We start from the raw sequence: 25,562 nt of genomic DNA on the forward strand, positions 1-25,562 counted from the left end.
ATTTGAGCAGTTGCCAAATAAACAACAGGCCTACCTACAGCTGGAACCAGCCTTCCATCCGACCAGCCCCATTTTGAAGCATGCTGACGAGATTCTTCATTGATGTCATACGCTCTTACAAGTTCTCAGTGGAACTAGAGTCGGCATCTGTTTCATTGTCGGGACCAGACGGTGCAGGTTGTCTGGGGAATTCTACCCAGGGTCCGCCATGCACCCAGTAGGCTAGGTTACAGATGGTTTATCTCACAATAAATGACTCAGAAAACAAAAAATGTGTCCAAATCACCTAAAGGTTATCTCCCTTTACTAATGGAATGTCACATACAATTGTGAAATACCCTTTTTTTAAGGAGTATAATGTCAATGGATTAGGCTATAGCACTCCCTTGGTAAGCTCTTTTGAAAATCAAACTAACATTAATCATCATTTCCAACGTTCTCCAAACATGCAATCCTCAGGCTAATGTCAAGCAATAACTGATGGTGGCACACACATGAGCTATCATTTTACTTACTCGCAGATGGCGATATTGAGTCGTTTCATCTTACCGTCCAAAGGGAATGTATTCAGCCGGCTATACACTCGTATTCCACGTGGACAGGTTTGTACATCTACATTCAGGCTGCATCGATGTACTCTTTAATTATATTTAATGGCAAAAAGGTGGAAAGAAATGGAGAAAATATGCATACTTTCTTTGGCTAATGCTACATCCTGACATTGCGTACAGCGTTCAGACCAAGGGTAAACAACGACTGTTGCAACTTGACTGGCGGAACGCGATACACAACATCCAGGACTAGCATTTAGACGCTAGCATGGTGGAGGAAAATGGTGTTTCATAAAGAAAGCATGGAGGGTTTCTATGTTTTTTCCCACATTCTCATTCAATTGAGTTAAGGAGGACATCAACACCTTTGCAGCCTGAATGGGGAATGTTTTATGTACGAACCGGTCCACGGGGGATACGAGTGTAAAGCCTGCTGCATATATTCCCTTTGGATGGGAAGATGAGGCATTTATTCTTGAAGTGATGATTTATCTTATAACCAGTTTAGCCCAAAGAGCTACAGTACATCCTACCGCTACCCCCAGAAAACATAAATAAATCATACAAAATGTAAGTATTAAATGAATGTACAAGTTTAAAGGAGACTGACTTAGATCCCAAAAGCATGTGCATGCAGAGAGCCAAGGTGACAACTACCTATCTTTCAATTAAACCCATAAATGTCAGATATAATCAGGTTTTAATATCTATAATTGCAACAAGACACCAGTTAACGTTCCTCTGCACCTTTTTCACCTCCAGCTAAACAGCTTTGTCATTGGATTGAAAAGCAGGAGAGAGAGAGAAAGAGAGAAATAAAGCTAGAAGCACAATCATTCCCAAACCTCATCCTGAGGACACAAAGAAGTGCACTTAGCACTAAGTAACACTTGACTTGATTCAACGAATAAACTTATCATCAAGCCTTTCGTTGAATCAGGTGTGTTACAGTAGTCCCAGGGAAAAAACAAACATGCACCTTTTTGGGTGCCCAGGACCTGGATTGGGAAACAGTGATGTAAAACATGAAAGAGAAATTTAACTTGCCCTCTTTTCTCTCTGATGTGGACATTACTGCATCTGATATACAGTTGAAGACGGAAGTTTACATACACCTTAGCCAAATACATTTAAACTAAGTTTTTCACAATTCCTGACATTTAATGCTAGCAAAAATTCCCTGTCATAGGTCAGTTAGGATCACCACTTTATTTTAAGAATGTGAAATGTCAGAATAATAGTAGAGAGAATGATTTATTTCAGCTTTTATTTCTTTTATCACATTCCCCGTGGGTCAGAAGTTGACATACATTCAATTAGTATTTGGTAGCATTGTCTTTAAATTGTTAAACTTGGGTCAAACGTTTCGAGTAGCCTTCCACAAGCTTCCCACAATACGTTGGGGGAATTTTGGCCCATTCCTCCTGACAGAGCTGGTGTAACTGAGTCAGGTTTATAGGCCTCCTTGCTCGCACATGCTTTTTTAGTTCTGCCAACCAATTTTCTATAGGATTGAGGTCAGGGCTTTGTTATGGCCACTCCAATACCTTGACTGTGTTGTCCTTAAGCCATTTTGCCACAACTTTGGAAGTATGCTTGGTGTCATTGACCATTTGGAAGACCCATTTGTGACCAAGTTTTAACTTCCTGACTGATGTCTTGAGATGTTGCTTCAATATATCCACATAATTTTCCTTCCTCATGACACCATCTATTTTGTGAAGTGCACCAGTCCCTCCTGCAGAAAAGCACCCCCAAAACATGATGCTGCCACCCCCGTGCTTCATGGTTGGGATGATGTTCTTCGGCATGCAAGCCTCCCCCTTCTTCCTCCAAACATAACAATGGTCATTATGGCCAAACAGTTCTATTTTTGTTTCATCAGACCAGAGGACATTTCTCCAAAAAGTACGATCTTTGTCCCCATGTGCAGTTGTAAAACATAGTCTGGCTTTTTTATGGCGGTTTTGGAGCAGTGGATTCTTCCTTGTTGAGCGGCCTTTCAGGTTATGTCAATATAGGACTCGTTTTACTGTGGATATAGATACTTGTGTACCTGTTTCCTCCAGCATCTTCACAAGGTCCTTTGCTGTTGTTCTGGGATTGATTTGCACTTTTCACACCAAAGTACGTTCATCTCTAGGAGACAGAACACGTCTCCTTCCTGAGCGGTGTGACGGCTGCTTGGTCCCATGGTGTTTATACTTGCGTACTATTGTTTGTACAGATGAACGTGGTACCTTCATGCATTTGGAAATTGCTCCCAAGGATGAACGAGACTTGTGGAGGTCTTGGCTGATTTCTTCTGATTTTCCCATGATGTCAAGCAAAGAGGCACTGGGTTTGAAGGTAGGCCTTGAAATACATCCACAGGTACACCTCCTATTGTCTCAAATTATGTCAATTAGCCTATCAGAAGCCATGACATCATTTTCTGGAATTTTCCAAGCTGGTAACGAGTGGAGGAGAGAGGAGCCTCTTAAAGAAGAAGTTACAGGTCTGTGAAAGCCAGAAATCTTGCTTGTTTGTAGGTGACCAAATACTTATTTTCCACCATAATTTGCTAATAAATTCATTAAAAATCCTACAATGTGATTTTCTGGATTTTTTTCTCATTTCGTCTGTCATAGTTGAAGTGCATCTATGATGAAAATTACAGGCCTCTCATATTTTTAAGTGGGAGAACTTGCACAATTGGTGGCTGACTAAATACTTTTTTGTCCCACTGTAGGTGTATGTAAACTTCCGACTTCAACTGTATGTGTCAGTCCCTTTTGTAGACTTCTCCGGTTAGCGTACCAAGATTAGAGAGAAACTGACAGGGGCACAGGGAGCGAGGGGTGGAGGGGCGGGGAGAAAGACTGAGGGAGATGGAGATGTGTGGAGACATGAATGGCTTGCAGGTGTTTTGTGGGGAGGAGAGCGGGGGAATGGGGGATGGAGAGAGAGACAGAGAGATGGAGCAGTAGGTTGGTTTTCCCCACGTTGTCATTATGTTTTATGGGTGTTGCGTTTGTGCTCTCAAGTGGAGATATATTACTGTAAGCACAGGCCATGTGATGAAGGTGTTAGTGTGGATGAGTGGGTTGTGCGTGTCAGTATGTAGGATGGAAATAGTTCAAATGAGTATACGAGAGAGGGAATGGATTTTAACAGGAAAAGACAAGGACCAAACAGAAAGGGAAGATAAACACACAAACTGTAAGAGTAAGAGAACGTTTAGGGCAAGGTAAGGTGGAGGTGAGATAGAAGATCAAAGACGAAAAGAAACATAAATGGAGACTGAAAGGTTGTGCTAAATCCAACAAGCTCTCACAGTCTGTCAGAATTAGACATTCATCCATGTTTCTCAAATGTCAAGTGTTTAGTAAGTAACTTCTCCGTATCATTCCAAGGTTAAGTTTAGGCATTAACTCATCATTCTTAAGGTTAGGAATGAACTACAAATGGTTACGGTAAAGGGATAGGGATAGGCTTAAAAATTGTTTTTTTAAAGCAACTTTCTATCGCTGGATTCGAACATGCAACCTTTGGAACCGCCCTAGCAAAACCAAAGCCTCCTTGAAGGTAACAACGCTCACTGCTGCTCCTAGTGGCTGGTTTCCACGTCATCTCCCAACGTCCTTAGACATGGATGGACATCAAATACTGACTTGTATCACGGGTGACGTGCCTGGCTAAATCATTCTTATAAAGAACGTTCCTGACAAAACAACTTAGCAACTGAATCATTTAACTTAGGATATAGATGTATAAAGACTTTTGCTAAAAGTATGATTTTTATTGTCATCATTTTAATCATTGTCATTTTTAGTTCAATTTACATGTTTTTAAATTGATTCTTGTCAAAGGTAAACACAATTCTTGTTGTTGTCTCCAACATTAGTAAATGCTTTTTTAAAATCCCCCCGGCCCCTAACATAAGCTAACATTACTGAAGCACATACTCTCTATCTCTCATACACTCCTGCATATTCAGATCCTACAAACAAGTCCCTCAACGAATACGAAAAGTCTAAAATGCACACATACTAGAAAGCGCGGACAGTCACACTCCTTATACCTCCATACGCACAACAATGTGTTTTTCTCTCTCAATAATGCCTTTTCTCTCTCACTCTCTCTGACACACCCACACACACACACAAATCCAGCACCTACCAGCACGTTTATAAAGTTATATTACAATGCACTATCGTCATTTCTCGTGTCAAGAATTTTAAGTGCAGCACTGGAGGAGTGATGTTTTTTATCCAGTATCACCTCTCCTCTTATTTCCCCCGTGCTGCTGGCATAAATGCTATGGTTAAATGTAATGCTTTATAACATGTGAGAAGAATAGTTACACCTCTCCTCAAAAGTCTTAACTGGCATACATCCATGTACTGTACTTAACAGAAGCAAATGCTTTAGCAAAAATAAAAAAGTAAAAAAAATTTGGTACAATAGCTTAATGAAAAAATACTTGGAAATGTACATGGATAAACAAGCAAATCAATAAATAATGTAAATAAATGTTAATAAACCATACAGCATTGTCATCGAAAATGCAATCCTAATATTGTCAGACTTTATAGTATAAAACAGTAAATCTGTGGACTGCTGTCTGTCTGCAAATTCACGCATGTTTACAAAATGGAGACTAGAGTAATCTGTGACACAAATCACAGTTTCCTCGGGCACCTGCCGCACTGTGACTACTGTATTTGGTAGTTACCACAGTGACTGAGATTGTAATAATGAACAGCCCTGATTCGGTAACCTTTGAAAGTGATGGAGGAAAAAACAACAATAATCAGGTCTGGATTTGTAGGGTATTCGTTGTTATGAAATGTTTAATATTGTAATTTGTGGCAATAGAAACCATTCTGTTGACTATAGATACAAGATTGCTACCTGGAACCCAGACAAAGTGTTATGGGTAGATGCATCAGGCAAAAACACAGATCTGTGCTTCTGGAAATGCCCTCAAAGCACAGGTGCAGAGTCTCTTTAATTCCAGTTAATAAGGTTTGAAGGCAGATATGAAAACAGATCTAGGACCAGTTCTTGAAGGGCACCGTCTATTTTGTCTTTGACATGTGGGCTTTGGACCTTTCTATGCACCACAAAGCCACAGTTAGAGCACATCTAGAGGAGATGGATAAGGGCTCTCGAAAGCGTTATAGAGATTCTCTTAAAATATTTCTGTCTTCCGGTCAACATCATTAACACTTGGGCCTCAGTGTGACCAACTCGTATCTATGACAGTAAAAGATGGGTTAACATCCGGTAGAATGGCAGCAGTGTAGAGAAATGGCTGCAAGTATATGGCACAGCACAGTACAGTGAATCTTGGCAGAGTCCAGCATGGTCCACAGTACTGCAGCACCGCCAAGTCCAGTTGAGTCCCGTCCATCAAAGCCTATTGGACAGTCCATTGGTCAGGCTCAGTGGAGACCAGTCCAGTTATGGCCATCCTACTCCACAGAGCTCAAAGGTCCTTCATATTGGGACAAGCTGAAGACAATGTCATGCGAGTTCCTTCGCAGATAGACAGGCAGCCATACTCCCATTACAAATCCCACTGCACATGCCCTACTTTAACCGTGTGTGTGTAGCCAGAGGCAGCCTAGGCATGATGGCTGTATCATGTCTAAGTCTGAATGCCATTTTCTGCTTTGGTCCGTGTGGTGGCACACCAAATGCATAAAATGCAGTGGCACGTATGCACGTAGTGTATGTCCGACAATGCATGGACCAAAGACGTCGCACAAGCTGTGTATCAACAGTGACTACAGGTGAGTTAAGATAGAATTGAGTGAGTACGATTTGAGAATAAGTCCTGTTTTTTATGGTTGTGTCAAATTGTTTGTAATTCTGGCTTTTGATTGGTTGAATTGTGTGACATTTACTTGGTTCCCTCTCACTTTCTAATTGAATCCGGGGTCAATGGATACAGAGCCCTTCAGTCTAAGCAGTTCAGATATCCATGTGATGTCACTCGGGGGGACAGTCGCTAGGAAACCAGGAGGGCGGAGATGAGCAGTGTTGCCACGGTGAGCAGAAGGCGATCGCGTGATCGGCTGCTGCCACTGACACTCTTCTCCAGTTTGGGAATTTCAGGGTTAAATTCATCTGTGGAGAGAGAGAGAGACAGAGGGAGCAAGAGAGACAGACAGAGACAGACCGAGAGAGTGCGAGAGAGAGAGAGAGAGAGAGAGAGAGAGAGAGAGAGATGGGGTGAGAGAAACCATCAAATGACACATTAACTCAATCAATCTACAGCCGATGTTGTGCAATGCATACAAATAATGCACATCCACATGTAGAGAACAAACAGAGAAATGTAACAAAAATCGGCAATTATCACCTGTGCTGCTACATATGATGCCATATTCCCTCTTGGGAGGAGGAATAAACACACTTTGTTGTTCATCTTTTAAAATGTATGCATATTTTTATTCTAATGATTCGGCTTCATCTAGCAGGATTTGCAATTAAATGAAATTTACATAGAACAAACCCATTGATTAGGCACAATCCTGCATTAGCTGGAGAGCAAGAGAAAGAGAGAACAGGGAGAAAATACATCTAATTTTCAAAGTAAGCTTGGGATGTGTGACCAGAATCCTGAGCCTCCCTATAGGCAGGTAGCCTAGTGTTTAGAGCATTGGGCCAGTAACCGAAAGGTTGCTGGATTGAATCCCCGAGCTGACAAGGTAAAAGTCGTTCTGCACCCGAACAAGGCAGTTAACCCACTGTTCCCTGGTAGGCCATCATTATAAATAAGTATTTGTTCTTAATTGACTTGACTAGTTAAGTAAAAGGTGAAAAAATAAAAATAAATAGGCCACTATGGGGACAGACAGTGAAGAGTTAACGAACTAAGAGAGACACAAGATGTGACACTGATACGACGAATGACACGTGGCAGCAGACTTTTCCCCCTCGTTGACTCAAGAGAAAGAACAACATCCAACTCGACCGGTTTGTCTGTGCGCGTCTGACACGTCAAAACCATTCTTAAAAATATTAGGAAACATGTCTGTCGGCTACGACGATGACACAACCCTGACATCTACACCAGTGACATGGTCAAATAAAGTAATATGGTAAAGTGATAGGGCCGAGTCCATGTGGTAAACTGAGACTGTTCCAGCTGACAGCCCATAAAGTTAGATAGAGGACTCCAGATGGATATAACCCATTTTAGCATGCCATTGAGGGCCCCTACCCTTTTAAAGCAGTCAACTGGGTGGGGATTCCTATGGATTTTGAGCAATCAGCCAAGGATCAGAGCATGGTCTTCTTCAAATTGGATGGCCTATGGTCAGTTAATGGCTTTAAGCTAAATCACCACCATCTATTCTCAACAATAAACACACAAGATTTGATTCAGGACTCCAGCACTGCAGGTGGCGGTAAACCACTAAAATTAGCTTTACACTTCTTTCAAACACAAAAGAAAAAGAACATTGACTACTTGGAGCCTCAAAAGCAATGTCCATGCTGTCACAGATGCCACAATTGCACAAATAAAAATATGAGTTCTTTATTTAACTCTATGAGATTAGCTGACAAGGTATTCATCAATATGTTATCTCAGACAGGGAGGGGCGTTGAGTGAGTTTGTTCCATATAAACTGTAAGTGAGTTTTAACCTGAACAGGAAGTTAGTATGCTGCAAAGTTAGAGAATATTGACACGGCATTAGGTGGAATAGTGTCCCTGATTGTGTAAAGTAGTGTTTGAAAAAAAAAGAGATCAGCTTTAATATGGAAGATGGATTGTGACTTCTATCAATGTAATTCTCTGCATCACTTCCAATACACCACATATCTTTGTTGTAAATATATACTGAACAAAAATTTACATGCAACACGCAGCAATTTCAAAGATTTTAATGAGTTCATGTAAGGAAGTCAGTCAAATGAAATAAATTCATTAGGCCCTAATCTATGGATTTCACATGCCTGGGAATACAGATATATATCTGTTGGTCACAGATAACTTTAAAAAAAAGGTTGTGGCGTGATCAGAAAACCAGTCAGTATCTGGTGTGACCACCATTTGCCTCATACAGCGCAGGACATGTCGTTCTCATAGAGTTGATCAGGCTGTTCATTGTGGCCTGTGGAATGTTGTCCCACTCCTCTACAATGGCTGTGCGAAGTTGCTAGATATTGGCGGGAAATGGTACATTGAGTATGCAGGCCATTGGAGAACTGGGACATTTTGAGCTTCCAGGAAATGTGTACAGATCCTTGCGACATGGGGCCGTGCATTATCATGGCACAACAATGGGCCTCAGGATCTCGTCACGTTATCTCTATTGACATTGATAAAATGCAATTGTGTTGTCCGTAGCTTATGCCTGCCCATACCACAACCCCCACCGCCACCAAGGTGCACTCTGTTCACACATCACATGACGTCAGCAAACTGCTAGCTCACACGACACTGTTGTGAGGCCGGTTCTCCAAAACGACGTTGGAGGTGGCTTATGGTAGAGAAATTAACATTCAATTATCTGGCAACAGCTCTGGTGGACATTTCCACGCTCTCTCAAAACTTGAGACATCTGCGGCATTATGTTGTGTGACAAAACTGCACATTTTAGAGTGGCCTGTAATTGTCCTCAGCACATTACCTGTGCAATGATTATGCTGCTGAATCAGCTTCTTGATTTGCCACACCATTCAGGTGGATGGATTATTTTGCAAAGGAGAAATCTTCACTAACAGGGATGTAAACACATTTATGCACATTTGAGAGAAATTAGTTCCCAAATTTTCTGGGAACTTTTAACATGGGACCAACACTTTACATGTTGTGTTTATATTTTTGTTCAGTATATATATATATATATATATAAAGAATATATTTTAATATATTCCCCTTCTTTATTATTTTTCGCAACTCCTACCACTCCTCTCCTAATTGGAGTAAACGAATACTTAGGCTTCTACATCCAGCTTATACATACCATATACATTTTACGGACACATTATATTTTACATTAGTTATATTTTTTGTTTGTTTTTAGTCCCACCCTCCAGCTACCCTCAACCCCTCCCATATATCTCTGAAGGCCATCCAGTTTTGGTTAGGGTTAGGGTTAGGGTTAGGGTTAGGGTTTATAATTGCAATATATTTTCCCACTGTGCTGTGATGTTTCACAACATTTCAGAACCTTTCTATTCTCATAGTTTCTACAGATTGTAAATTAAAGACAACCATTTTTTTCTAAGACTATTCTTATGTTATTCATCAATTGACTATGACTTTTCAAATCACGTCGCAGTGCTATATGCAGAGTTCGCCCCAGGTAAATGCCACAATTCTTCAGCCATTGCTGAACCTACGACCAAAAACAAGCTACATATGGGCAGTACCAAAACAAGTGACCTAATGATTCCGTCTTGTCGCAGCAAAATCTGCAGAGCTGGGATGATTGTATCCCCCATATACATACAGTGCATTCGGATAGTATTCAGATCTCTTCACTTTTTCCACATTTTGTTACGTTACAGCCTTAATAATTTTTTTCTCATCAATCTACACACAATAACCAATAATGTCAAAGCAAAGACAGGTTTTTAGAAATTTGAGCAAATATATTAATAATAAAACAGAAATACCTTAAGTATTCAGATCCTTTGCTATGACACTCGAAATTGAGCTCATGTGCATCCTGTTTCCATTGATCATCCTTGAGATGTTTCTATAATTGATTGGACATGACTTGGAGGCCCACATCTGTCTATATAAAGGTCCCACTGTTGACAGTGCATGTCAGAGCAAAAAACAAGGCATGATGTCGAAAGAACTGTCCGTAGAGCTCTGAGACAGGATTGTGTCGAGGCACAGATCTGGGGAAGGGTACCAAAAAATGTCTACAGCATTGAAGGTCCCCAAGAACACGGTAGCCTCCATCATTCTTAAATGGAAGAAGCTTAGAACCACCAAGACTCTTCCTAGAGCTGGCCACCCAGTCAAACTGAGCAATCGGGGGAGAAGGACCTTGGTCAGAGAGATGACCAAGAACCCAATGGTCACTCTGACAGAGCTCCAGAGATCCTCTGTGGAGATGGGGGAACCTCCTAGAAGGACAACCATCTCTGCAGCACTCCACCAATCAGGGCTTTATGGTGGAGTGTCCAGATGGAAGCCACTCCTCAGTAAAAGGCACATGACAGCAAGCTTGTAGTTTGCCAAAAAAAAACTAAACGACTCTCAGTCCATGAGAAACAAGATTCTCTGGTCTGATGAAACTAAGATTGAACTCTTTGGCCAAGCGCCACGTCTGGAGTAAACATGGCACTATCCCTACGGGGAAGCATGGTGGTGGCAGAATCATGCTGTGGGGATGTTTTTCAGCAGCTGGGACTGGGAGACTTGTCAGGATCGAAGGAAAGATGAAGCAAGCAAAGTACAGAGAGAACATTGATAAAACAAACCTGTTCCAGAGTGCCCAAGACCTCAGACTGGGGCGAAGGTTCACCTTCCAACAGGTCAATTACCCTAAGCACACAGCCAATACAACGCAGGAGTGGCTTTGGGACAATGCTCTGAAAGTCATTGAGTGGCACTGCCAGAGCCCAGACTTGAACTTGATCGAACAGCCCTGCAGAGACCTGAAAATAGCTGTGCAGCGATTTTCCCCATCCAACCTGACAGAGCTTGAGAGGATGTGCAGAGAAGAATGGGAGAAACTCCACAAATACAGGCATGCCAAGCTTGTAGCGTCATACCCAAGAAGACTCAAGGCTGTAATCGCTGCCAAAGGTGCTTCAACAGAGTTGTTTTTTTTTTCATTTTAATAAATGTGCAAAAATGTCTAAATATAGGGTACTGTCTGTAGACTGATGAGGGATTTAAAAAAATCTATTTTATATATAAGTGTCACGCCTTGGTCTTAGTGTTTTGTGTTTTCGTTGATTGTTTGGTCAGGCCAGGGTGTGACATGGGTTTGTTTTGTTGTATTTCGTATTGGGGTTTTGTAGTTATTGGGATTGCGGCTGAGTAGGGGTGTTGTATGGGCTTGGCTGCCTGAGGCGGTTCTCAATCAGAGTCAGGTGATTCTCGTTGTCTCTGATTGGGAACCGTATTTAGGTAGCCTGGGTTTCTCTTTGTATTTCGTGGGTGATTGTTCCTGTCTCTGTGTAGTTTCACCAGATAGGCTGTAATTAGGTTTCACGTTCCGTTTTTTGTTTTGTATATGTATAAGTTATTTTGTGTATTGCGATCCTTCATTAAAGATCATGAGTAACAACCACGCTGCATTTCGGTCCGACTCTCTTTCAACAAACGAAGAACGCCGTTACAGAATCACCCACCACACACGGACCGAGTGGCGTGGTAACAGGCAGCGACAGCATGAGCAGCGAAAGGAGGATGAATTATTCGGAGAATGGACATGGGAAGACGTTATGGACAGCAGAGGTATGGAGTATACTACGTGGGAAGAAATAGACAGGTGGGCGGTCAACCCAGAGAGAGTGCCGGAGCCCGCCTGGGATTCGCTGGAGCAGTGCGAAGAGGGCTATAGGAGAATGGAGTCGAAGAGAAAGACACGGCGGCGCAGAAAGAAACCCGAGAGTCACCCCCGAAAATGTATTGGGGGAGGGCTCAGGGAGAGAGTGGCAGAGTCAGGATTCAGACCTGAGCCAACTCTCCCTGTTAATCGTGAGGAGCAGCGATCAAAGGACTTCTGGACTTGGGAGGAGATATTAGACGGAAAAGGACCCTGGGCGCAGCCTGGAGAATATCGCCGTCCCAAGGAACAGGTGGAGGCACTTAGGAGAGCAGAGGCAGCTGGAGATAGGAGCCGACGATACGAGGGAACACGGTTGGCAAGGAAGCCCGAAAAGCAGCCCCAAAAAATTATTGGGAGGGGGCTTACAGGGAGTATGGCTATGCCAGGTAGGAGACCTGCGCAAACTCCCTGTGCTTACCGGGGGGCTAGAGAGACCGGGCAGGCACCGTGTTATGCTATGGAGCGCACAGTGTTTCCAGTGCGGGTGCATAGCCCGGTGCGGTTCATACCAGCCCTTCGTATTGGCCGGGCTAGAGTGGGCATCGAGCCAGGTAAGGTTGGGCAGGCTCGGTGCTCAAGAGCTCCAGTGCGCCTGCACGGTCCGGTCTATCCAGAGCCACCTCCACACACCAGTCCTCCGGTAGCAGCTCCCCGCACCAGGCTTCCTGTGCGTGTCCTCGCTCCAGTATCACCAGTGCCAGCACCACGCATCAGGCCTACAGTGCGCCTCGCCTCTCCTGTGCTGTCGGAGTCTCCCGCCTGTTCAGCGCTATCAGAGCCTTCCTCCTCTACAGCGCTGCTGGAGTCTCCTGTCTGTTCAGCGCTATCAGAGCCTTCCTTCCCTCCTGCGCTGTCGGAGTCTCCCGCCTGTTCAGCGCTATCAGAGCCTTCCTCTTCTACAGCGCTGCCGGAGCCTCCTGCCTGTTCGGAGCAGCCTGAGCTGTCAGTCTGCATGAAGCAGCCAGAGCTGTCAGTCTGCATGAAGCAGCCAGAGCTGTCAGTCTGCAAAGAGCTGCCAGTCTGCAAGGAGCTGCCAGTCTGCAGGGTGCTGTCAGCCTGCATGGAGCAGTCAGAGCTGTCAGTCTGCATAAAGCAGCCAGAGCTGTCAGTCTGTATGAAGCAGTCAGAGCTGTCAGCCTGCATGGAGCAGTCAGAGCTGTCAGTCTGTATGAAGCAGCCAGAGCTGTCAGTCTGCATGAAGCAGCCAGAGCTGTCAGTCTGTATGAAGCAGCCAGAGATGTCAGTCTGCATGTGACGTAGAAGTCCGTCACTGGCCGCGGGCAGCATTTGGTTCTTTAACGCACACACATATTCATCACTCCTCCCTGCGCCATTATAAGATAAGTTAACAATGTGGGTCGACACACAAATTAACTTCTGTCTTGGTGCATGCATTTCACACTTGTCAGTGTTCATATTTGAGAGATACAATAATTATTATACTTATCAATGTTGTGGATGAGCGCATTGTTTGTTTGTTCTGTTCCTCTCTCTCCATCTCTGTAGCTTCCGGGTATGCTGGAAAAGGACCCGAGCTAAGGGAATTGGGTTGGCTTTATAGTGCCTGTCCCAAATGGCTCATTAATGCATATGGGCATATGGAAAGATATTGTCAGTAGTGATGTAATGTTGTAAATGTTATGTTGTGATATTGTTTGAAACCGTGTTGCAATGTATATCCTTTAGTATGTTTAGTTCATGGAAAATGTAGGTTTGTATTGTTAATTGATGAAATAATTAGGTTAGGTTGTTGTTAATTGTTCTGAGGGGAGGGGCTAGCCCTACAAAAGGAGCCTCTCTTTCAGTCATGGGGAGGGAATTTTGGATTGAGCTGTGGATGGGGCAGCATTGTTTTTAAGCTGTCCCATAAGGCAGTACTGTTGTTTTTTGTTCCGGAATTCACTTGTAAATAAACACCTTTGCACAGAAGAACTTTTGCGGTTCCGCCATCTTTTTATTTTGATAGAGGTTAGGGTATCCAGTTTAGCCTTCTGGCCTACTCTACGTGACATATGGTGGCAGCGGTGGGATGGCGTACCGCAAATCAGTGAATTCCAACAAGAGGTAAAGGAATGCGTACAGGATTGCGTTCTCAGCAACAGCATCAACTGTCAGAAAAGGTACCTGTAGTTGAACCGGGGTGGAATACCATGGAATCGTCTGGTGAAGAAGAGGTCAAGTATGAGAAACTAGGAGCCCGACCGCGGGGCCAAAGACAACCAGAACTGGGTGAGCTGCTGACTGAAGGAGCAGTTGGGGGACCAGAACCACACCCAACCATGGTAACCCTTTTTCAGCAACTTTTCACCTGCCTTGAGAGGAGGGACGAAGACCTCAAGCAGGAGTTACGTGGCCTACGCCAATCTATCCTCACAGCTCCCCACCAGGCGGAACTCGTCAGTGAGAGCCCAAGATTGGGTCTTCCAACACCAGGACGACAAAGGCTCGATGCAGCAGGGACTTCAACTCCACAGCAGGCACCCCAAGCAGTAATGAGGCCAGCACCAGGAGACCAGTCCAGCAGTGTTAACGTCCATCTTCCAGCATTCCTGAGGAAGGAGCCAAAGATGCCCTCATACCAGCAGGGGGAGGACATTGAAAACTACATGCTGAGGTTTGAGCGCATGGCTAAGACGTGGCAGTGGCCTGAGGTAGAGTGGGCCTGCAGGCTTGTCCCATTGCTCACGGGCAAGGCCTTAGAGGCTTACACAGCAATGGATGAGGGGCTGTCCAATGTCTACAAGGGCTTGAAGGAAGCGCTGCTAGTGAAGTTTGACATCTCACCGGAAACCTACCGTCAACGCTTCAGAGCTGCATCAACGCCATCGGGTGAGTCGCCGACAGAGACGTACCACCGCCTCAAGGGTCTCTACCGACGATGGGTTCGACCGGGGGAGAAGACACAGGACGAAATCGGGGAGGTCATCATCCTCGAGCAACTTCTACAAGTTCTACCACACGACATTCGAACCTGGGTCCGAGAGCACGAGCCCAAGGACGGGCTTATGGCGGCCAAGCTTGCACTGCAGTATCTTAATGCACGTAAAGGGGGCCCACCACAACCTGCAGCACCCGCTCCAAGGAGTCTCAGAGACACAAGGGACATCAGAAACGCCAGAGATGGTGGAGGTAACTCTGGGGGTTATGTGTCTGGGAGGGAGGTAAGGGATCATGCAGTTCGCTCTGATGGGAGGGGTCTGACCTGTTTTTACTGCCGGCAGCAGGGGCACAAGGCTTCAATGTGTCCGCTACGTAAATCCAAGCTCTCAGGTTACTGTTATGTACCCAGAGAGGGGGATGGTGTTCAGAATAGTCAGACTCGGGAAGGGTCATGCTTGGTACCTGTAAAAGTGAATGGTAAAAGTCTTACTGCAATGATTGACACCGGCAGTTCCCTGTCATTGATCAGAAAAGGTAATGTACCTGTTAATGACATTGATTATGGTCATCAGACACTGATCCAATGTGTCCATGGTGACCAGTCACAGCAGCCCACAGCTGAGCTCACAGTTGAGATTCAGGGTCAGAAATACCTCCTCAAAGTTGGGGTAATGGAGAAGCTACCTTTTGAGATGATTTTGGGGAGGGATGTGCCTGTACTCTCTGATCTGTTGGGAAGTGTGGGGGGTCAGCTATATGAGCAGTCAGTTTGCCAGTCTGATGTTCAGATGGCATGTTCAGTTGTCACTCGTGCCCAGGCCAAAGCTGGTTTACAACCTCTGCCTGACTTGTGTGATAGTCTGTGCGAGGGGGGAACCAAAGGGCCCAGAAAGTCACGCCGCCAGCGGCGTCTTGAGAAGTATGTGGGAACCCCTGTACCTGTTGCTGATGTGTCTGGGTTAGAGGTGCAATGGGATGTTCCACAAAATTTTGCTACACTGCAGAAGTCTGACGCAACCTTGAAATGTTTGTTTGACAAGGCCTTAGCTGGGGACAGTCAATCTTCATGTGGGGGATTTACACAGTAGATAACCACATACTCTACCTTGGGTCAGAGGCAGATAGCAGGAAGTTGGTGGTGCCATCTACCTGTAGACCACTTGTTCTCAACCTTGCACATACAGTTCCATGGGCAGGCCATCTAGGGCAACATAAGACCTATCTTAGGCTAGGCTCCCGTTTCTTTTGGCCCTCCATGTATACTGATGTACAAAAATACTGCAAATCATGCCCCACGTGCCAGAAAACCAGTGCTGTCCGTAGGTCTGAACGGGCTCCTCTATGTTCACTGCCAGTTATCTCTACCCCATTCAAGAGAATTGCAATGGACATTGTTGGACCCTTGGAGAAGAGTAGTGCAGGTTACAAGTATATATTGGTGATCTGTGACTATGCCACCCGGTTCCCAGAAGCCTTCCCACTCCGTTCCATAACCACTCCAAAAATAATCAGTGCTCTTGTTCAGCTCTTCTCTCGTGTAGGAATCCCAGATGAATTCCTGACGGACCAAGGGACAAACTTCACCTCGCGACTGATGGTTCAACTCCACCGACAGCTGGGCATTAAAGGCTTGAGGACTACTCCCTACCATCCCCAAACGGATGGGCTCGTAGAGAGATTCAATCAAACGCTCAAGAACATGTTGAGGAAGTTTGTGGCTGACACTGGTAAAGACTGGGATAGGTGGTTACCCTTTCTGCTTTTTGCTTACAGGGAGGTGCCTCAGGCATCGACAGGTTTCTCGCCATTCGAACTCCTCTATGGATGGCCAGTGCAAGGACCACTGGACCTGCTGAAGAAGTGCTGGGAAGGTTCCCCAGTAGCTACCTCAGGACAGGGGATTGTCCAGTATGTCCTCCAGATGCGAGACAGGTTGGAACGGTACCGAGAGGAAGCTAGAGCAAACCTTCAGCAAGCCCAGAAGGCCCAGAAGAGAGGCTATGACCAGCACGCTCGCCACAGAGAGTTTGAGCCAGGACAGAAAGTCCTGCTCCTCCTTCCCTCGTCTACCAGCAAGCTCCTTGCGCAATGGCAAGGACCGTACCTAATCGGGAGGAAGATGGGCCCAGTGACCTACGAGGTGCTGCACCCGGACAAGGGTAAGAAGAAGCAAACCTACCATGTGAACCTTCTCAAGGCCTGGGAGGAGAAAGAGGAACTCTCCAAAGGAAAGTCCTTTCTGGTCCGCAGAGTAGAAGAGGATGAGTCGGATGGGGTCACAGAGGCATGGAAAGAACGAGCAGAAGTCATACTGGCTCACCTGGAAGAAGACAAGCAAGATGAGCTGAAGCAGCTGTTTGGCAAGTATCCGGCCCTCTTCAGTCAGAGACCAGGAAGAACCAAAGTCCTAGAACACGTCATTCGTTTGAAACCTGGCCAGAACCCTGTCCGCCAGCATCCTTACCGTGTGCCTGAGAGGCTGGTGGTAGCCCTCAAGGAAGAGGTCCACACCATGATAGAGATGGATGTTGTCGAGCCATCTTCAAGTGAATGGAGCAGCCCTATTGTCATTGTCCCAAAGAAGGATGGCTCTTTGCGCGTCTGCATGGACTTCCGTAAGGTGAATGCCATCTCCCAGTTTGATGCCTATCCCATGCCCCGCATTGACGACTTACTGGAGAGAATAGGTAGAGCTCATTACATCACCACATTGGATCTCTGCAAAGGGTACTGGCAGGTGCCCCTGGATGAACAATCCAAGGCCTACACTGCATTCCGGACGCCAATGGGCCTGTTCCAGTTCAAGGTCATGCCGTTTGGCCTTCATGGGGCCCCTGCGACTTTCCAGAGGCTGATGGACAAGGTCCTCCAGGACTGTGACGATTACTGTGCTGCTTACTTGGATGACGTGGTGATCTACAGCCACTCCTGGGAGGAGCACATACAGCATCTTAGCAGAGTCCTGGGGAAGATCCATGAAGCAGGCCTCACGCTTAACCTCCTGAAGTGTGAGTGGGCGAAACAGGAGACAAAGTACCTGGGTTACCAGCTGGGTAAGGGTGAAGTACGGCCTCAGGTGGAGAAAGTGGAGTCCATCAGGAATAGCCCTCAACCCAGAACCAAGACACAGGTGAAGTCCTTCCTAGGTCTGGCAGGGTGGTACCGGAGATTCGTTCCACAGTTTTCGACCATCGCTGTCCCTCTGACCAACCTCACTTCGAAGGGGGCCAGCAACCCTGTGAAGTGGACTGAGGAGTGTGAGGAAGCCTTCATGACACTGAAAAAACGACTGTGCTCATTCCCTGTTCTCCAGACCCCTGATTTTCAGAAGAGATTTCTCGTGCAGGTGGACGCTTCGGCTGTAGGAATTGGAGCTGTACTGGCCCAAGGGGAGCCAAGAGAAGAGCTTCCTGTGCTGTACCTGAGTCGGAAGCTGTTGCCCAGGGAAACCAGGTATTCTACAATCGAAAAGGAGTGCCTGGCTATAAAGTGGGCCCTGGATAGCCTCCGTTACTACCTTCTTGGGAGGGAATTTGACCTGCACACGGACCACAGAGCACTGACCTGGATCCAGACCATGAAGGACCGGAATTCTCGTGTGACCAGGTGGTATCTGGAGCTCCAGCCCTTCAGGTTCTGTGTCCATCACAAGGCAGGAAAAGAGAACGTTACTGCGGACTACCTATCAAGGCTCCCGAACATGGTCGCTTCAGGAGAGGAGGGAGGTAATGTGACGTAGAAGTCCATCACTGGCCGCGGGCAGCATTTGGTTCTTTAACGCACACACATATTCATCACTCCTCCCTGCGCCATTATAAGATAAGTTAACAATGTGGGTCGACACACAAATTAACTTCTGTCTTGGTGCATGCATTTCACACTTGTCAGTGTTCATATTTGAGAGATACAATAATTATTATACTTATCAATGTTGTGGATGAGCGCATTGTTTGTTTGTTCTGTTCCTCTCTCTCCATCTCTGTAGCTTCCGGGTATGCTGGAAAAGGACCCGAGCTAAGGGAATTGGGTTGGCTTTATAGTGCCTGTCCCAAATGGCTCATTAATGCATATGGGCATATGGAAAGATATTGTCAGTAGTGATGTAATGTTGTGATATTGTTTGAAACCGTGTTGCAATGTATATCCTTTAGTATGTTTAGTTCATGGAAAATGTAGGTTTGTATTGTTAATTGATGAAATAATTAGGTTAGGTTGTTGTTAATTGTTCTGAGGGGAGGGGCTAGCCCTACAAAAGGAGCCTCTCTTTCAGTCATGGGGAGGGAATTTTGGATTGAGCTGTGGATGGGGCAGCATTGTTTTTAAGCTGTCCCATAAGGCAGCACTGTTGTTTTTTGTTCCGGAATTCACTTGTAAATAAACACCTTTGCACAGAATAACTTTTGCGGTTCCGCCATCTTTTTATTTTGATAGAGGTTAGGTTATCCAGTTTAGCCTTCTGGCCTACTCTACGTGACACTGCAAGAAGCAGCCAGAGCTGTCAGTCTGCAAAGAGCTGCCATTCTGCAAGGAGCTGTCAGTCTGCAAGGAGCTGTCAGTCTGCAAGGAGCTGTCAGTCTGCAAGGAGCTGTCAGTCTGCAAGAAGCTGCCAGTCTGCAAGGAGCTGCCAGTCTGCATAGAGCAGCTAGATCCGCCAGTCATGATCTTCTAGATCTGCCAGTCAACCAGATTCTTCCAGATCTGCCAGTCAACCAGTCTCTTCCAGATCTGCCAGTCTGCATAGAGCAGCTAGATCCGCCAGTCAGCCATGATCTTCTAGATCTGCCAGTCAACCAGATTCTTCCAGATCTGCCAGTCAACCAGAATCTTCCAGATCTGCTAGTCAACCAGAATCTTCCAGATCCGCCAGCCAGCCAGGATCTACCGGAGCCTACTACCTGCCTGAGCTTCATCTCAGTACTGGGCTTCATCTCAGTACTGGGCTTCATCTCAGTACTGGGCTTTCTCTCAGTACTGGGCTTTCTCTCAGTACTGGGCTTTCTCTCAGTACTGGGCTTCCCCTCAGTACTGGGCTTCCCCTCAGTCCCGGGCTGCCCCTCAGTCCCGAGCTGCCCCTCATTCCCGAGCTGCCCCTCAGTCCCGAGCTGCCCCTCAGTCCCAAGCTTCCCCTCAGTCCCGAGCTGCCTCAGTCCCGAGCTGCCCCTCAGTCCCGAGCTGCCCCTCAGTCACGAGCTGCTCCTCAGTTCAGTGGGGTTCTGGGTGAGGATTATTAGGCCATGGTCGGCGGCGAGGGTGGATTATCCCAGGACGCGAAGGGGAGGAACTATGACTTTAATGGAGTGGGGTCCACGTCCCGAGCCGGAACCGCCACCATGGACAGACGCCCACCCGGACCCTCCCTATGGTTTTGAGGTGCGTCCGGGAGTCCGCACCTTAGGGGGGTTCTGTCACGCCTTGGTCTTAGTGTTTTGTGTTTTCGTTGATTGTTTGGTCAGGCCAGGGTGTGACATGGGTTTGTTTTGTTGTATTTCGTATTGGGCTTTTGTGGTTATTGGGATTGCGGCTGAGTAGGGGTGTTGTATGGGCTTGGCTGCCTGAGGCGGTTCTCAATCAGAGTCAGGTGATTCTCGTTGTCTCTGATTGGGAACCGTATTTATGTAGCCTGGGTTTCTCTTTGTATTTCGTGGGTGATTGTTCCTGTCTCTGTGTAGTTTCACCAGATAGGCTGTAATTAGGTTTCACGTTCCGTTTGTTGTTTTGTATAAGTTATTTCGTGTATCGCGATCCTTCATTAAAGATCATGAGTAACAACCACGCTGCATTTCGGTCCGACTCTCTTTCAACAAACGAAGAACGCCGTTACAATAAGGCTGTAACATAACAAAAAGTCAAGGGGTCTGTCACGTGTACTCCCACTCCCCCGCTCGATGTGGCCGGTGTACTACTAACCGCCAGTCCTGGCAATCATCATTACGCACATCTGCCCCCATCGTTACGCACACCTCATCATCACCTTGACTCTCCCTTTATTTTGCCCTCAGTAGCCCCAGCCATCAGGCAGTATTGGTTTTGTTCACATTCAGTACACTCATGTTTTTTTTCTCCCTTTTCATTAAACTTACCTTCTGCACCTGCTTCCAGTGTATACTTTACAGAGTCTGAATAATTTCCAAATGCACTGCATACATTTATTTATCTATCTCTATGCTGTATATACAGTATATCACCAAAGGGAGTTCACCCCTCACACACTGAAGAAATGACACTTTGCTACAATGTAAAGTAGTGAGTGTACAGCTTGTATAACAGTGTAAATTTGCTGTCCCCTCAAAATAACTCAACACACAGCCATTAATGTATAAACCGCTCAACATGGCACCTCACGGCAAAGAACTCTCTGCGGATCTTATTTTTTATTTTTTTGCTCTACATAAAGATGGCCTGGGCTATAAGAAGATTGCCAAGACTCTGAAACTGAGCTGCAGCACGGTGGCCAAGACCATACAGCGGTTTAACTGGAAAGGTTCCACTCAGAACAGGCCTCGCCATGGTCGACCAAAGAAGTTGAGTGCACGTGCTCAGCGTCATATCCAGAGGTTGTCTTTGGGAAATAGACGTATGAGTGCTGCCAGCATTGCTGCAGAGGTTGAAGGGGTCACCCTGTCCGTGCTCAGACCATACGCCGTACACTGCATCAAATTGGTCTGCATGGCTGTCGTCCCAGAAGGAAGCCTCTTCTAAAGATGATGCACAAGAAAGCCCGCAAACAGTTTGCTGGAGACAAGCAGACTATAAGGACATGGATTACTGGAACCATGTCCTGTGGTCTGATGAGACCAAGATAAACTTATTTGGTTCAGATGGTGTCAAGCGTGTGTGGCGGCAACCAGGTGAGGAGTACAAAGACAAGTGTGTCTTGCCTACAGTCAAGCATGGTGGTGGGAGTGTCATGGTCTGGGGCTGCATGGGTGCTGCCGGCACTGGGGAGCTACAGTTCATTGAGGGAACCATGAATGCCAACATGTACTGTGACATACTGAAGCAGAGCATGATCCCCTCCCTTCGGAGACTGAGCCGCAGGGCAGTATTCCAACATGATAACAACCCCAAACACACATCCAAGACGACCACTTCCTTGCTAAAGAAGCTGAGGGTAAAGGTGATGGACTGGCCAAGCATGTCTCCAGACCTAAACCCTATTGAGCATCTGTGGGACATCCTCAAACGAGTGCAAGGTCTCTAACATCCACCAGCTCTGTGATGTCGTCATGGAGGAGTGGAAGAGGACTCCAGTGGCAACCTGTGAAGCTCTGGTGAACTCCATGCCCAAGAGGGTTAAGGCAGTGCTGGAAAATGATGGTGGCCACACAAAATATTGACACTTTGGGTCCAATTTGGGGTGTTCTCACTTTTGTTGCCAGCGGTTTATACATTAATGGCTGTGTGTTGAGTTATTTTGAGGGGACAGCAAATGTACAGTTATACAAGCTGTACACTCACTACTTTACATTGTAGCAAAGTGTCATTTCTTCAGTGTTGTCACATGAAAATATATACTAAAATATTTACAAAAATGTGAGGGGTGTACTCACTTTTGTGATATACTGTATATAACATTCTATTGGTTGCAAGTTTTGAATCAGGCGTCGTCTTGTGTATCAGCAATGTGCCACGGAATTGGTCAATCGAAAATCTGTTCCCAACTATTTTCAACCTGTTTGGCGCAGCTGTTGTTGTTTGACGCAGCTGTTGTTTGGCGCAGCTGTTGTCCTTGAATACTATGCTTTTTTATTTATCACAATTTTCTTTAACCAATTTTGGTCTTTAATGCAGGGCCAACAGACAAGTTCATTACTGCCTGCCCCTTCCATTGCAGTAATGCTGCAATCAGTTGGTTGTAATTTTGGATAGAGCAGACATTTCCATATATTTTTGTTAACTGCATGTTCAAAAGTTTGGGGTCACTTAGAAATGTCCTTGTTTTTTAAAGAAAATCAAAAAATATTGTCAATTAAAATAACATCAAATTGATCAGAAAAACAGTGTAGACATTGTTAATGTTGTAAATGACTATTGTAGCTTGAAACAGCTCATATTTAATGGAATATCTACATAGGCATACAGAGGCGTATTATCAGCAACCATCACTCCCGTGTTCCAATGCAACGTTGTGTTAACTAATCCAAGATTATAATTTTAAACGGCTAATTGATCTTTAGAAAACCCATTTGCAATTGTTAGCGCAGCTGAAACTGTTGTCCTGATTAAAGAAGCAATAAAACTGCCATCCTTTAGACTGGTTGAGTATCTGGAGCGTCAGCATTTGTGGGTTCGATTACAGGCTTAAAATGGCCAAAAACAAGGTACTTTCTTCTGAAACTCATCAGTCTAATCTTGTTCTGAATGAGGAGTGATGGGGAGTGAGGAGTGATGATTGCTGATAATGGGCTTCTGTACGCCTATGTAGATATTCCATTAAAAATCTGCCGTTTCCCACTACAATAGTCATTTACAACATTAACAATGGCTACACTGTATTTCTGATCAATTTGATGTTATTTTAAATGGACGGTCGTGTAACTCCACCAGTCCTATTTTTTTTTTTTTGGAAATGTAAAAACAACAACAAAAAAACAATCCATTTGTTAATTCTGGTGCTTAAACTGAAATTGCAACCAGATTTCTATAGCTTCAACATGGCCAGCGAGGCCATCAGGGTTGCACAAGTGTTTATGGGTTATGAATTCTATTGTGTCCTCTTTCTGTTGATGCCACTAATCCATAAAGTACAGAAAGATGCATCAGGAGGCCCCAAGGCATTTGGGTTGTTTGGACTATGTGTGTTTACTGTATTTATTTATTTTCCTCCATAAACTCGGTCATGAGCCATCCGGTCACCATTGAACAACTGTGTGTGTGTGTGTGTGTGGTTGTATGTGTTTGTGACAGACAGAGAAAAAGAAAGAAAGAGAAATATAATGTGTGTGAGTGTGTGCCTAGCAAGGTGGTATTCAGAATGAGAGGTCGACCGATTAATCGGAATGGCCGGAATTCAAGTTTTCATAACAATTGGAAAACGGTATTTTTGGACACCGATTTTGCCGATTTTTTTACACCTTTATTGAACTAGGCAAGTCAGTTAAGAACACATTCTTATTTTCAATGACGGCCTAGGAACGGTGGGTTAACTGCCTCGTTCAGGGGCAGAACGACAGATTCTTACCTTGTCAGCTCGGGATTCAATCTTGCAACCTTACAGTTAACTAGTCCAACGCTCTAACCACCTGACTACATTGCACTCCACGAGGAGCCTGCCTGTTACGCGAATGCAGTAAGCCAAGGTAAGTTGCTAGCTAGCATTAAATTGATCTTGTAAAAAACAATCAATCATAATCACTAGTTAACTACACATGGTTGATGATATTACTAGTTTATCTACCGTGTCCTGCGTTGCATATAATCGATGCGGTGCGTATTCGCGAATAAGGAATGTCGTTGCTCCAATGTGTACCTAACCATAAACATCAATGTCTTTCTTAAAATCAATATACAGAAGTATATATTTTTAAACCTGCATATTTAGATAAAAGAAATCGAGGTTAGCAGGCAATATTAACCAGGTGAAATTGTGTCACATCTCTTGCGTTCACTGCACACAGAGTCAGTGTATATGCAACAGTTTGGGCTGCCTAATTTGCCAAAATGTTACATAATTATGACATTACATTGAAGGTTGTGCAATGTAACAGGAATATTTAGACTTATGGATGCCACCCGTTAGATAAAATACGGAACGGTTCCGTATTTCACTGAAAGAATAAACGTCTTGTTTTCAAGATGATAGTTTCCGGATTCGACCATATTAATGACCTAAAGTTCGTATTTCTGTGTGTTATTATGTTATAACTAAGTCTATGATTTGATAGAGCAGTCTGACTGAGCGGTGGTAGGCACCAGCAGGCTCATAAGCATTCATTCAAACAGCACTTTAGTGCGTTTGCCAGCAGCTGTTTATGACTTCAATCCTATCAACTTCAGAGATTAGGCTCGTGTAACCGATGTGAAATGGCTAGCTAGTCAGTGTGGTGCGCGCTAATAGCGTTTTAAACGTCACTCGCTCTGAGATTTGGAGTAGTTATTCCCCTTGCTCTGCATGGGTAACGCTGCTTCGAGGGTGGCTGTTGTCGATGTGTTCCTGGTTCGAGCCCAGGTAGCAGCGAGGAGAGGGATGGAAGCTATACTGTTACACTGGCAATACCAAAGTGACTATAAGAACATCCAATAGTCAAAGGTTAATGAAATACAAATGGTATAGAGAGAAATAGTCCTATAATTCCTATAATAACTACAACCTAAAACTTCTTACCTGGGAATATTGAAGACTCATGTTAAAAGGAACCACCAGCTTTCATATGTTCTCATGTTCTGAGCAAGGAACTTAAACGTTAGCTTTTTTATTGCACTTTTACTTTCTTCTCCAACAAAATGTTTTTGCATTATTTAAACCAAATTGAACATGTTTCATTATTTATTTGAGGCTAAATTTATTTTATTGATGTATTATATTAAGTTAAAATAAGCGTTCATTCAGTAGTGTTGTAATTGTCATTATTCCCCCCCCCCCCAAAAAAAAATTGTCAGTTTAATCGGTA

The 25,562-nt window shown here is 44.9% G+C and overlaps 1 protein-coding gene across 2 annotated transcripts in view; it reads right to left on the reverse strand.

Moving 5' to 3' along the window:
• Positions 1-4,322: 4,322 nt before the first annotated feature.
• The window catches only part of LOC118398357 (ephrin-A3-like), a 111,138-nt gene continuing 89,898 nt past the window's right edge, over positions 4,323-25,562 (reverse strand). For both annotated transcript variants that reach the window (XM_035793615.1, XM_035793614.1), the window contains one exon: positions 4,323-6,668. In XM_035793615.1, the coding sequence (XP_035649508.1) occupies positions 6,550-6,668 (119 nt within the window). In that variant the 3' untranslated portion in view covers positions 4,323-6,549. The remainder of the gene's footprint in view (positions 6,669-25,562) is intronic.

The sequence above is a fragment of the Oncorhynchus keta genome, chromosome 19 (genome assembly GCF_023373465.1).
Source record: "Oncorhynchus keta strain PuntledgeMale-10-30-2019 chromosome 19, Oket_V2, whole genome shotgun sequence".
NCBI lineage: Eukaryota > Metazoa > Chordata > Actinopteri > Salmoniformes > Salmonidae > Oncorhynchus > Oncorhynchus keta.